The sequence below is a fragment of the Oncorhynchus mykiss genome, chromosome 15 (genome assembly GCF_013265735.2).
Source record: "Oncorhynchus mykiss isolate Arlee chromosome 15, USDA_OmykA_1.1, whole genome shotgun sequence".
Classification (NCBI taxonomy): Eukaryota; Metazoa; Chordata; class Actinopteri; order Salmoniformes; family Salmonidae; genus Oncorhynchus; species Oncorhynchus mykiss.
The window spans coordinates 5,321,078-5,335,357 of NC_048579.1; the positions used below are offsets into that span (position 1 = coordinate 5,321,078).

Below are 14,280 nucleotides of genomic sequence, written 5' to 3' on the forward strand. Positions count from 1 at the left end.
CTCTGGTTGCTGAGGCTCTGAGTTCTAGTTCCGGCCTAATGTAAATAACATTCTCTGGTTGCTGAGGCTCTGAGTTCTAGTTCCGGCCTAATGTAAAAAGCATTCTCTGGTTGCTGAGACTCTGAGTTCTAGTTCTGGCTTAATGTAAATAACATCCTCTGGTTGCTGAGGCTCTGAGTTCTAGTTCTGGCCTAATGTAAGTAACATTCTCTGGTTGCTGAGGCTCTGAGTTCTAGTTCCGGCCTAATGTAAATAACATTCTCTGGTTTTCCCTCAATAGCGTTTGTGTTACCTGAAGGACATCTCTAACATTCAGGACTGGTTTTCAATCATCCTCTCTCTTCTCTTCGTCATCGCCCTGTTCTTCAACGCTGAGGGGTCCTGGCACTGGCAGGCTGGGGCACTGGCCATAATCATGTCATGGGTTAACTTCCTCCTCTATCTCCAAAGGTAATTACCAACTGTCCAAACAATGTAGCTCATCTGTCTCTGTCTAGAGAGATGAGAAATTATGTTTACTGTCATTTAGAGATTGTTAATTTTCTGATCATTGTTAGTGCATAAATCAACAGTGTTGCTTGATTGATTGATTGACATTCCATGGTAACGCAAATACGCTAAGACTCAACAAAAACAAAAATAATTGGTTTAACGAACCATACAACTCTATGCACAATAACAGCATACAGCGATGACATTACACCTTGACTTTGTAAAAATCTCTTTTGGTTATTTTTTTGTGTTACTACCCTATTCCATATGTTATTTAATAGCTTTGATGTCTTCACTATTATTCTACAATGTAGAAAATAGTAAGTAAGTGAAGTACATCCGATAAAGAAATTACAGCAACAGAGTTACATCATGGTTCCTTTATCTGTACTATACAGAAATACATCATTATGAATGTCATTCTCTCCACAGTGATTTATCCTGGATAGGTACAGAACAGTAGATATACCAAATAACAGCAAATTTGGTTGGTCCTCATCTTCCAAGGTGAAAGACCAACTTCTCTCTCTGCAAAAAAAACATATTTCTAAGGCCCTCTGAGCAGAGATACTTTTTTTCCATACTGATTGTTTGTGTGTAAGGAGCCACACATGCAAAGCTACAGTATTTATTTATTTATTGTGTCCCTACCCCAATTTGCACCTGGCTGGAGTAGAGTGCGGGAAAGTACTGAATTTTAAAAATGTATCGATATAACGTCTTGTAATAACATTGTGCAGGTTCCCACAAGACATTGTGTTGTTTCACACACTAAAAAGGGTAAAGAGTGTGAGAAAAGTGGGAGACAGACAAGGAGACAGACAGGGAGACAGACAGGGAGACAGACAGGGAGACAGACAGGGAGACAGGCAGGCAGGGAGAGAGAGACAGGCAGGCAGGGAGAGAGACAGACAGGGAGACAGACAGGCAGGGAGACAGACAGGCAGGGAGACAGGCAGGGAGACAGGCAGACAGGCAGGGAGACAGGCAGGGAGACAGACAGACAGGCAGACAGGGAGACAGGCAGACAGGCAGGGAGACAGACAGGGAGACAGGCAGGGAGACAGACAGGCAGGCAGGCAGGCAGGGAGACAGACAGGCAGACATGGAGACGGGCAGGGAGACAGGCAGACAGGCAGACAGACAGGCAGGGAGACAGACAGGGAGACAGGCAGGATGACAGGCAGACAGGCAGGGAGTCAGGCAGGCAGACAGGGAGACAGGCAGATAGGCAGGTTATTGGTGGTACTTTTAAACAGCTGGCCCAGGAAGGAGGAGGAAGACAGAGTGAAGGCACACAGCAAACCTTTGTGTTACATTTTTACTTGTTTTCACCTACACACACACTTTTCCACACATTTATTACCCTCGGGTCCAGTGGAACCCAAACACCACATATGTAATACAAATGTGTAGGGGGGTGTACCTTGTGCGCTCAATGGAAATGTGTTTATTTCACATGTTCTTCACTGAAAATGAGCCAAGGTCAATGAGTCTCAGGTTGAAAAAAAGTATTAATTGTATTATTTTTCTTTTAGTAAACATTGAAAATGGGTCCCACAGACCTGAACACCACAAAATACCTTTTCTAGTGAACGTTTTCTAAGGTCCTCTTTCCATTTGTTGTGCCAAAAATCAAAGCCTTCACTTATGCCTCATTTTTCACATGGAAAACAGTTGAAAAATGTATCTATGCTTTCATTTCCCCGAAATATAGACTCTTAGCTTTCATTGGACACCCAATTTGATAGGGTCAAATGAACTTCACGTGTTGGTACTCATGAGTCCATTTTGGTACTCATGGGTCCACGTTGGTACTCATGGGTCCACGTTGGTCCCCATGGGTCCACGTTGGTCCTCATGGGTCCACGTTGGTACTCATGGGTCCACGTTGGTCCTCATGGGTCCACGTCGGTACTCATGGGCACTGTGTTTTCTCTCTCTCCAGGTTTGAGCACTTTGGGATCTACGTGGTGATGTTTCGGGAGATTGCAAGGACGTTGTTTAAAATCCTACTGCTATTCTTCTTTCTGATGCTGGCCTTTGCCTTGGTCTTCTATGCCCTCATGCTCAACCAGGTGACAAGAGACATTAGAAACAGTGCTCCCACTTTAAACACATTGTGTTTTGTATAAGTCCTACATTAGGTCATTGGTAATTTCCTCAAATCAATGAAGATATATGAGATGGAAAGGAGATGGATCTAAAATCTGTCTAATCAAATCAAAACAAATGTTATTGGACACGTACACATGCTTAGCAGATGTTAATGCGAGTGTAGTGAAATGCTTGTGCTTCTAGTTCCGACAGTGCGGTAATATCTAACCAATAATCTAACAATTCCCCAAAAACGACCTAATACACACAAATGTAAAGGGATGAATGAGAATTTGTAAAAATACGTGTACATATACATGTTATACATATACATGTTAAACAATACAGTATATACATATGATATGAGTAATGTAAACATTATTTAAAGTGGCATTGTATATAGTGATTAGTGGTCCATGTGTTAAAGTGGCCAGTGATTGGGTCTCAATGTAGGCAGCAGCCTCTCTGAGTTAGTAATGGCTGTTTAGCAGTCTGATGGCCTTGAGATAGAAGATGTTTTTCAGTCCCAGCTTTCCCTCTGTTCTGTCATGCCAAACTGTTTTTTTTCTTCTCACGTTTGTCTTTTTAGGAAGAGTTTGAGCGACTGGACTTGTCAGTGATCCAGATCTTTGTGATGATGGTCGGGGAACTGAATTACCAAAGCAATTTTCTGGACATATACCTACACAACAAATTTCCATTTCCCTTCATCACTTTCTACATGTTGGTTATATTTATCATCTTCATGCCGATCCTGCTGATGAACATGATGGTAAGCCTCTCCATGATGACCCGGTATCTGGGGCTCCCGAGTTGTGTAGTGGTCTAAGGCGCCACTAAAGACACCCTGGTTCAAATCCAGGCTGTATGACAACCGGCCGTGATTGGGAGTCCATAGGGCGGCGCACAATTGGCCCAGCGTTGTAGGCCGTCGAATTTGTTCTTAACCGACTTGCCTAGTTAAATAAAAAATGATTGATGCCCTGCCCTGCACCTAAAACCTCATCCAATTCACCTTTTTAGAGTTAATTTCCTGCAAATCTACACATTTTGCCATTAAGGAAGAGAAATGTTTTCTGTTTTTAGTATGATATCTGAAAGTGGCTCACAAAATCAGTGGGGGCCCCCCAGTCGGTAATTCGACCAGGTTTAAATATCTGGCCGATTTACCAATCTACAAATGTACCAATATAAGAAAATGTTGTCTAATTGAGTGACTGTCCGTGACTGACATAACAAGGGAGAAACTGCTGATGCACAACATTTTGAAATGTCACCTTGTGTATTCTACTATTCTACCTCTCAACAGTTAAGATGAGACCCTAAATAGACTCACTGTTGCTATCAGAGTCATTCCAAAGGGTAGGTTTAAAAGAGCAAATGAAATGTGACCATACTTTATCACTCGTATATCATCAATGATGTTATATTAGTCAAAACCATAAACAGTTATTGTTTAAATTCAACCCAGAATTCAACCAACAAATTAACTAGAAATCAGGGTTTCAAGCTCTGGTTGATTTCAAATATAATGATATTTAGTGATATTGAATTGTTTGGTTGTCAACACAACCAAATATCAACATTTGAAGGAGGTGTATCCTCTGCTTGGGTAGTTGCATCTATTTTAAATTTAATTTCACCTTTATTTAACCAGGTAGGGAAATGGGGAACAGGTTCTCATTTACAACTGCGACCTGGCCAAGATAAAGCATAGCAATTCGACACATACAACACATGGAATAAACAAAACATAGTCAATAATACAGTAGAACAAAATAAAACAAAGTCTATATACAGTGAGTGCAAATGTGATAAGATAAGGGAGTTAAGGCAATAAATAGGACATGGTGGCGACGTAATTACAATATAGCAATTAAACACTGGAATGGTAGATGTGCAGAAGATGAATGTGCAGGTAGAGATACTGGGGTGCAAAGGAGCAAGATAAATAAATACAGTATGGGGATGACGTAGGTAGATAGATGGGCTGTTTACAGATGGGCTATGTACAGGTGCAATGATCTGTGAGCTGCTCTGACAGCTGATGCTTAAAGTTAGTGAGGGAGATATGAGTCTCCAGCTTCAGAGATTTTAGCAGTTTGTTCCAGTCATTGGCAGCAGAAAACTGGAAGGAAAGACGACCAAAGGAGGTATTGGCTTTGGGGGTGACCAGTGAAATACACCTGCTGGAGCGCGTGCTACGAGTGGGTGCTGCTATGGTGACCAGTGAGCTGAGATAAGGCAGGGCTTTACCTAGCAGAGACTTGAAGATAACCTGTAGCCAGTGGGTTTGGCGACAAGTATGAAGCGAGGGCCAACCAACGAGAGCGTACAGGTCACAGTGGTGGGTAGTATATGGGTTATTGGTGACAAAATGGATGGCACTGCGATAGACTGCATCCAGGTTGTTGAGTAGAGTGTTGGAGGCAATTTTATAGATGACATCACTGAAGTCGAGAATTGGTAGGATGGTCAGTTTTACGAGGGTATGTTTGGCAGCATGAGTGAAGGATGCTTTGTTGCGATATAGGAAGCCAGTTCTAGATTAAATTTTGGTTTGGAGATGATTAATGTGCATCTGGAAGGAGAGTTTACAGTCTAACCAGACACCTAGGTATTTGTAGTCGTCCACGTATTCTAAGTCAGAGCCGTCCAGAGCAGTGATGCTGGATGGGCGAGCAGGTGCAGGCAGTGATCGGTTGAATAGCATGCATTTAGTTTTACTTGCATTTAAGAGCAGTTGGAGGCCACGGAAGGAGAGTTGTATGGCGTTGAAGCTCGTCTGGATGTTAGTTAACACCGTGTCCAAAGAGGTGCCAGAAGTATACATAATGGTGTCCTCTGCGTAGAGCTGTATCAGAGAATCACCAGCAGCAAGAGCAACATCTGATGTATACAGAGAAGAGAGTCGGCCAGAGAATGGAACCCTGTGGCACACCCATAGAGACTGCCAGAGGTCCAGACAACAGGCCCTCCGGACAACGGGCCCTCCGGACAACGGGCCCTCCGGACAACGGGCCCTCCGAACAACGGGCCCTCCGGACAACGGGCCCTCCGGACAACGGGCCCTCCGGACAACTTCCCCTCCGGACAACGGGCAGTTGATAGGGGTAGCCAGGTGGAAAGCATGGTCAGCCGTAGAGAAGTGCTTATTGAAATTCTCAATTGTAGTGGATTTATCAGTGGTGACAGTGTTTCCTGGCCTCAGAGCCGTGGGCAGCTGGGAGGACGTGCTCTTGTTCTCCAGTCCATCTCGACTTTACAGTGTTCCAGACCTTTTTTGAGTTAGTACCACAGGATGCACATTTCTGTTTGAAAAAAGCTAGCCTTAGCTTTCCTAACTGCCTGTGTATATTTGTTCCTAACTTCCCTGAAAAAGCAATTTTAAGGGGGCTATTCGATGCTAATGCAGAACGCCACAGGATGTTTTTGTGCTGGTCAAGGGCAGACAGGTCTGGAGTGAACCAAGGACTATATCTGTTCCTAGTTCTACATTTGTTGAATGGGGCATGCTTATTTAAGATGGTGAGGAAGGCACTTTTAAAGATTAGCCAGGCATCATCTACTGACGGGATGAGTTCAATGTAATTTCAAGATACCCCTGCCAGGTTGCTTAGAAAGGCTCGCAGAAGTTTTTTAGGGAGCGTTTGACAGTGATGAGGGGTGGTCGTTTGGTCGCAGACCCATTACGGATGCAGGCAATGAGGAAGTGATCGACGAGATCTTGATTGAAAACAGCAGAGGTAATTTTGCAATTATGTTCGCACAGCTGAAAACTGTTGTTCTGATTAAAGAAGTTAGTTGAGTATCTGGAGCATCAGCATTTGTGGGTTTGTTTACAGGCTCAAAATGTCCAGAAACAAATAACTTTCTTCTGAAACTCGTCAGTCTATTCTTGTTCTGAGAAATGAAGGCTATTCCATGCGAGGAAATTGTCAAGAAACTGAAGATCTCGTACAACGCTGTGTACTACTCCCTTCACAGAACTGCGCAAACTGGCTCTAACCGGAATAGAAAGAGGACAAGTACATTAGGGTGTCTAGTTTGAGAAACAGACGCCTCACAAGTCTTTAACTGGCAGCTTCATTAAATAGTACCCACAAAACACCAGCCTCAACGTCAACAGGCAACTTCAGGATGCTGGCCTTCTAGGCAGAGTTCCTCTGTCCAGAGTCTGTGTTTTGCCCATCTTAATATTTTATTTTTGTTGGCCAGTCTGAGATATGGCTTTTTCTTTGCAACTCTGCATAAAAGGCCAGCATAGTGTGTGGTTAGAGGGGTCTGGTTAAATGCGGAAGACACATTTCAGTTGATTGCATTCAGTTGTACAGCTGACTAGGTATCCCCCTACATTTAATATGTTATGTATAGTCAATGAGACCAGGCTGAAAAAGGATATGTCTGCATTGAATTTTGTCTTCATTTTGGCAGATTCATGAGTTAGACACCATTGATCTAAGGGATTAATCTCAACAGTTCGAAAGTGGCTCCCTCTCTGGTCTCGTTTCCTTAGATCTTTCCTTGTCTCTTTATTGATGAATGGGAGGAGACATGGAGAGGAAAGCGCTTTAGACTATTGAAAGACACACCCACTTTTCGCAGGGAAAAGAGACTATGCGAGGTCAATGCTAATTGTCAATGGATAGCTGACAACCTATCAAAATATTGATGGTTCCTATTGGTGTCCCTTTGTGTGTACTACAGATTGGATTGGCTGTCGGTGACATCGCTGAGGTACAGAGAAGTGCCACTCTGAAGAGAATAGCCATGCAGGTTTGTAGCTGGATAACAATCAAGTCCACTTGATAAGATTTTTGTAATTTTATGCTTATTTTAGGTTGTTTTGAGGAATTTTTAGACATTTTGAATAGCTAATGGGTACTTGTTTTAGTGTCATTGTAAAGTTTGTTCTGATTGGGTCAACATCACTTCTTCATCATATTGTACTAGTATACCAAAATATAGCTTAACCTTTCTCCAAATACTCAATATGACAAAATTCCTTGTGGATTTTGATGACTGGAGGCAATGATGTCTCTCTATGTCAGATTGAACTCCACACCAATCTGGAGGAGAAGATGCCATACTGGTTGTTGAAGAGAGTGGACCGGTCATCCATCACCATCTATCCCAACCGCAAGTGCTCCAAGGTGGGTATGGTGCCTGGGCCTGGATTCATAAAGCATCTCATAGTAGGATTCAAATCTACAAGACAAAACTAATGCTCCAGTAGATCAGTTCTCCTGTTCAGAGACGCTGTTTCAACGTAACCAAAGTGCTCAGAGTCGCATTCACTGGAGGGAAAACAACACCTAAATTGAAAAGTAGAGTTATTGGTGACTGGTGTAGATTGATGTCTTCTCTATTGAGGTCTTCAATAACAAACGACATAGAGAACGGAGGATGATCACTGTAGATTATAACACTGAGTGTATAAAACTACAAAACTGCAAAACTACAAAACGTTCAAAAGCGGAGGCAACAAAAAAAGAATGACTTAAATAAAAAAACATGAATAGCAGAATCACTTAGAGTAGAGTTACAGGCTGTATCACTTAGAGTAGAGTTACAGGCTGTATCACTTAGAGTAGAGTTACAGGCTGTATCACTTAGAGTAGAGTTACAGGCTCTATCACTTAGAGTAGAGTTACAGGCTCTATCACTTAGAGTAGAGTTACAGGCTGTATCACTTAGAGTAGAGTTACAGGCTGTATCACTTAGAGTAGAGTTACAGGCTAGCTGTATGTAGGTGTCTATTGACAGGACAATGTATACAGCATGTACAATATCTTTGGGAAAGAATTCAGAACCTTTGACTTTTTCCACAAGAACACCTGGGTGGCCTCCATCATTCTAAAATGGAAGACGTTTAGAACCACCAAGACACTTCCTGGAGCTGGCCACCCAGCTAAACTGAGCAATCCGGGGAGAAGGACATTGGTCAGGGAGGTGACCAAGAACCAGATGGTCACTCTGACAGAGCTCTAGAGTTCGTCTGTGGAGATGGGAGAAACTTTCAGAAGGACAACCATCTCTGCAGCACTCCACCAATCAGACCTTTATGGTAGAGTGGCCAGATGGAAGCCACTCCTCAGTAAAAGGCACATGACGGCCCGCTTGGAATTTGTAAAAGGGCACCTAAAGAAACAAGACTTTCTGGTCTGATGAAACCAAAATTGAACTCTTTGGCCTGAATACCAACACATCAGCCAACAGCATATGTGGGAACTCTTTCAAGACTGTTGGAAAAGCATTTCTCATAAAGCTGGTTGTGAGAATAAAAAGAGTGTGCAAAGCTGTCATCAAGGCAACGGATGTCTACTTGAAGAATCTCAAATATATATTTTGATTTATTTAACACTGTTTTTTGGTTACTTCATGATTCTATTTGTGTAATGTCATAGTTTTGACGTCTTCACTATTATTCTACAATGTTGAAAATAGTAAAAATAAAGAAAAAAATATAATTCAATGAGTAGGTGTGTCCAAACCTTTGACTGGTACTGTATATTCAACATATAGGATCTTCTTAGTTTCTCCATCGTTATACTAAATAATTAAAGGGCTGTGCAGTATTCACTGGTAACCGTTTGTTCAAATGGTCTCTATTTAACTGCAGTTCTGGAGTCAAGGAGAAGCCAACGAAGTGCGAACTCATCTAATGACCAACTCGTCAACTTCAACCTCTGTCGAAGCCAAACTACGCAAACAGAAGCAAAGGTGACGCGTACGATCAGAAACGGTTGTTGTGGGTTGTGTGGTGTGTGAAGGTGGACTAGGGGTTTGTATGGTGTGTGAGCAGCCTCTAGTGGTCTTGTCTTACACACTGGCCATCTCCTTCAGTCTGTGTGTTTCTATGTTATAGACTGAAGGAGATATCCTGTGTGTGTTTCTATGTTATAGACTGAAGGAGATATCCAGTATTTATATTTCTATGTTCCTATACAGACTGAAGGAGAGATCCAGTATATGTTTCTATGTTAATAACTGAGGGAGATATCCAGTATTTATATCTCTATATAATCCCATACAGACTGAAGGAGATATCCGGTGTGTATATCTCTATATAATCCCATACAGACTGAAGGAGATATCCAGTATTTATATCTCTATATAATCCCATACAGACTGAAGGAGATATCCAGTGTGTATATATCTATATAATATATAATATAATCCCATACAGACTGAAGGAGATATCCAGTATTTATATTTCTATATAATCCCATACAGACTGAAGGAGATATCCAGTGTGTATATATCTATATAATATATAATATAATCCCATACAGACTGAAGGAGATATCCAGTGTGTATATATCTATATAATATATAATATAATCCCATACAGACTGAAGGAGATATCCAGTATTTATATTTCTATATAATCCCATACAGACTGAAGGAGATATCCAGTGTGTGTATCTCTATATAATCCCATACAGACTGAAGGAGAGATCCAGTATATGTTTCTATGTTAATAACTGAGGGAGATATCCAGTATTTATATCTCTATATAACCCCATACAGACTGAAGGAGATATCCAGTGTATATATCTCTATATAATCCCATACAGACTGAAGGAGATATCCAGTGTATATATATCTATATAATCCCATACAGACTGAAGGAGATATCCAGTATATGTTTCTATGTTAATAACTGAAGGAGATATAGAGTGTTTATCTCTATATAATCCCATACAGACTGAAGGAGATATCCAGTATGTATATATCTATATAATCCCATACAGACTGAAGGAGATATCCAGTATGTATATATCTATATAATCCCATACAGACTGAAGGAGATATCCAGTATATGTTTCTATGTTAATAACTGAAGGAGATATCCAGTGTTTATCTCTATATAATCCCATACAGACTGAAGGAGAGATCCAGTATATGTTTCTATGTTAATAACTGAGGGAGATATCCAGTATTTATATCTCTATATAACCCCATACAGACTGAAGGAGATATCCAGTGTATATATCTCTATATAATCCCATACAGACTGAAGGAGATATCCGGTGTGTATATATCTATATAATCCCATACAGACTGAAGGAGATATCCAGTGTATATATCTCTATATAATCCCATACAGACTGAAGGAGATATCCAGTGTATATATATCTATATAATCCCATACAGACTGAAGGAGATATCCAGTGTATCTATATAATCCCATACAGACTGAAGGAGATATCCAGTATGTATATATCTATATAATCCCATACAGACTGAAGGAGATATCCAGTATGTATATATCTATATAATCCCATACAGATTGAAGGAGATATCCAGTATGTATATATCTATATAATCCCATACAGACTGAAGGAGATATCCAGTATATGTTTCTATGTTAATAACTGAAGGAGATATCCAGTGTTTATGTCTATATAATCCCATACAGACTGAAGGATATATCCAGTGTGTATTTCTCTATATAATCCCATACAGACTGAAGGAGATATCCAGTATGTATATATCTATATAATCCCATACAGACTGAAGGAGATATCCAGTATGTATATATCTATATAATCCCATACAGACTAAAGGAGATATCCAGTATGTATATATCTATATAATCCCATACAGACTGAAGGAGATATCCAGTATATGTTTCTATGTTAATAACTGAAGGAGATATCCAGTGTTTATCTCTATATAATCCCATACAGACTGAAGGAGATATCCAGTGCGCTGGAGAAGCAGCACGACCTGATGAAGCTGATGATCCAGAAGATGGAGATCACCTCGGAGGCAGACGAACATGACGGGCCCACAGAGGTCAAAGGTCACAGGCAGATGTCAAACTGGGGTCGAGCCAAATGCTCGAAGTGGATCCCGCTGATGAAGGCAATCAAGAACAAGAACCTTAACCGGTGACCATCAACTATACAACAACTACAACAACTACGATATTACCGCTATTAAGACATATTATTATATTATAGCACATTTAAAATACAGTAGATTGTCATCTGTTAAAAATACAATAATTGAACTGATTTTAAAACGTCTTGTAGGATAGTATGATTAGCATGAATGAGCTATCAGTAGGGATACTAGTTCTGATGCACTTTGATTGTTGAATTCTCTCATTTATTATTCAGAATGTTATTAAGCCATTCTGTTCTCTCTCTCACTCACTCACTCACTCACTCACTCACTCACTCACTCACTCACTCTCTCCCTCATGGCAAATGCGATATATGTCTCTCTGACTTCATACCTACTGTATGCATGTAATAATGATTGCATAAGATTGAAATAGTGGGTGATTGCATAAGATTGAAATAACTTGAAATAGTGTGTGGTTGCATTTGAGTAACAAATGATTGGAATTAGTGTGTATATTTGATCTTTTAACTCTAATGAAACCTGCTGTAACTGAATGCTGTAATTTTGCATGGAACTAATAAAAAGTATCAAATACTCATACTGTGTATGTGGTGGGAAATCACAATGGAACTCTTAGTCCCACTTTATCTGGATAGTCCCATCTGATGATATACAGATGGTCTGGATAGTCCCATCTGATGACCTACAGATGGTCTGGATAGTCCCATCTGATGATATACAGATGGTCTGGATAGTCCCATCTGATGACCTACAGATGGTCTGGATAGTCCCATCTGATGATATACAGATGGTCTGGATAGTCCCATCTGATGACCTACAGATGGTCTGGATAGTCCCATCTGATGATATACAGATGGTCTGGATAGTCCCATCTGATGACCTACAGATGGTCTGGATAGTCCCATCTGATGATATACAGATGGTCTGGATAGTCCCATCTGATGATATACAGATGGTCTGGATAGTCCCATCTGATGATATACAGATGGTCTGGATAGTCCCATCTGATGACCTACAGATGGTCTGGATAGTCCCATCTGATGATATACAGATGATCTGGATAGTCCCATCTGATGATATACAGATGGTCTGGATAGTCCCATCTGATGATATACAGATGGTCTGGATAGTCCCATCTGATGATATACAGATGGTCTGGATAGTCCCATCTGATGACCTACAGATGGTCTGGATAGTCCCATCTGATGATATACAGATGGTCTGGATAGTCCCATCTGATGATATACAGATGGTCTGGATAGCCCCATCTGATGATATACAGATGGTCTGGATAGTCCCATCTGATGACCTACAGATGGTCTGGATAGTCCCATCTGATGATATACAGATGGTCTGGATAGTCCCATCTGATGACCTACAGATGGTCTGGATAGTCCCATCTGATGATATACAGATGGTCTGGATAGTCCCATCTGATGACCTACAGATGGTCTGGATAGTCCCATCTGATGATATACAGATGGTCTGGATAGTCCCATCTGATGATATACAGATGGTCTGGATAGTCCCATCTGATGATATACAGATGGTCTGGATAGTCCCATCTGATGACCTACAGATGGTCTGGATAGTCCCATCTGATGATATACAGATGATCTGGATAGTCCCATCTGATGATATACAGATGGTCTGGATAGTCCCATCTGATGATATACAGATGGTCTGGATAGTCCCATCTGATGATATACAGATGGTCTGGATAGTCCCATCTGATGACCTACAGATGGTCTGGATAGTCCCATCTGATGATATACAGATGGTCTGGATAGTCCCATCTGATGATATACAGATGGTCTGGATAGCCCCATCTGATGATATACAGATGGTCTGGATAGTCCCATCTGATGACCTACAGATGGTCTGGATAGTCCCATCTGATGATATACAGATGGTCTGGATAGTCCCATCTGATGACCTACAGATGGTCTGGATAGTCCCATCTGATGACCTACAGATGGTCTGGATAGTCCCATCTGATGATATACAGATGGTCTGGATAGTCCCATCTGATGACCTACAGATGGTCTGGATAGTCCCATCTGATGATATACAGATGGTCTGGATAGTCCCATCTGATGACCTACAGATGGTCTGGATAGTCCCATCTGATGATATACAGATGGTCTGGATAGTCCCATCTGATGATATACAGATGGTCTGGATAGTCCCATCTGATGACCTACAGATGGTCTGGATAGTCCCATCTGATGATATACAGATGGTCTGGATAGTCCCATCTGATGACCTACAGATGGTCTGGATAGTCCCATCTGATGATATACAGATGGTCTGGATAGTCCCATCTGATGATATACAGATGGTCTGGATAGTCCCATCTGATGATATACAGATGGTCTGGATAGTCCCATCTGATGATATACAGATGGTCTGGATAGTCCCATCTGATGACCTACAGATGGTCTGGATAGTCCCATCTGATGATATACAGATGGTCTGGATAGTCCCATCTGATGATATACAGATGGTCTGGATAGCCCCATCTGATGATATACAGATGGTCTGGATAGTCCCATCTGATGATATACAGATGGTCTGGATAGTCCCATCTGATGACCTACAGATGGTCTGGATAGTCCCATCTGATGATATACAGATGGTCTGGATAGTCCCATCTGATGATATACAGATGGTCTGGATAGCCCCATCTGATGATATACAGATGGTCTGGATAGTCCCATCTGATGACCTACAGATGGTCTGGATAGTCCCATCTGATGATATACAGATGGTCTGGATAGTCCCATCTGATGACCTACAGATGGTCTGGAT

General features: G+C 41.3%; 1 protein-coding gene across 1 annotated transcript in view; it reads left to right on the top strand.

Moving 5' to 3' along the window:
- LOC110490883 (transient receptor potential cation channel subfamily A member 1-like) overlaps positions 1–12,052 on the top strand; it is a 75,921-nt gene extending 63,869 nt beyond the window's left edge. The window contains exons 21-27 of the mRNA XM_036945673.1: positions 281–450; positions 2,441–2,570; positions 3,179–3,361; positions 7,297–7,365; positions 7,641–7,742; positions 9,212–9,312; positions 11,286–12,052. Coding sequence (XP_036801568.1) covers positions 281–450; positions 2,441–2,570; positions 3,179–3,361; positions 7,297–7,365; positions 7,641–7,742; positions 9,212–9,312; positions 11,286–11,493 — 963 coding nt within the window. The 3' untranslated portion in view covers positions 11,494–12,052. The remainder of the gene's footprint in view (positions 1–280; positions 451–2,440; positions 2,571–3,178; positions 3,362–7,296; positions 7,366–7,640; positions 7,743–9,211; positions 9,313–11,285) is intronic.
- Positions 12,053–14,280: the final 2,228 nt, after the last annotated feature.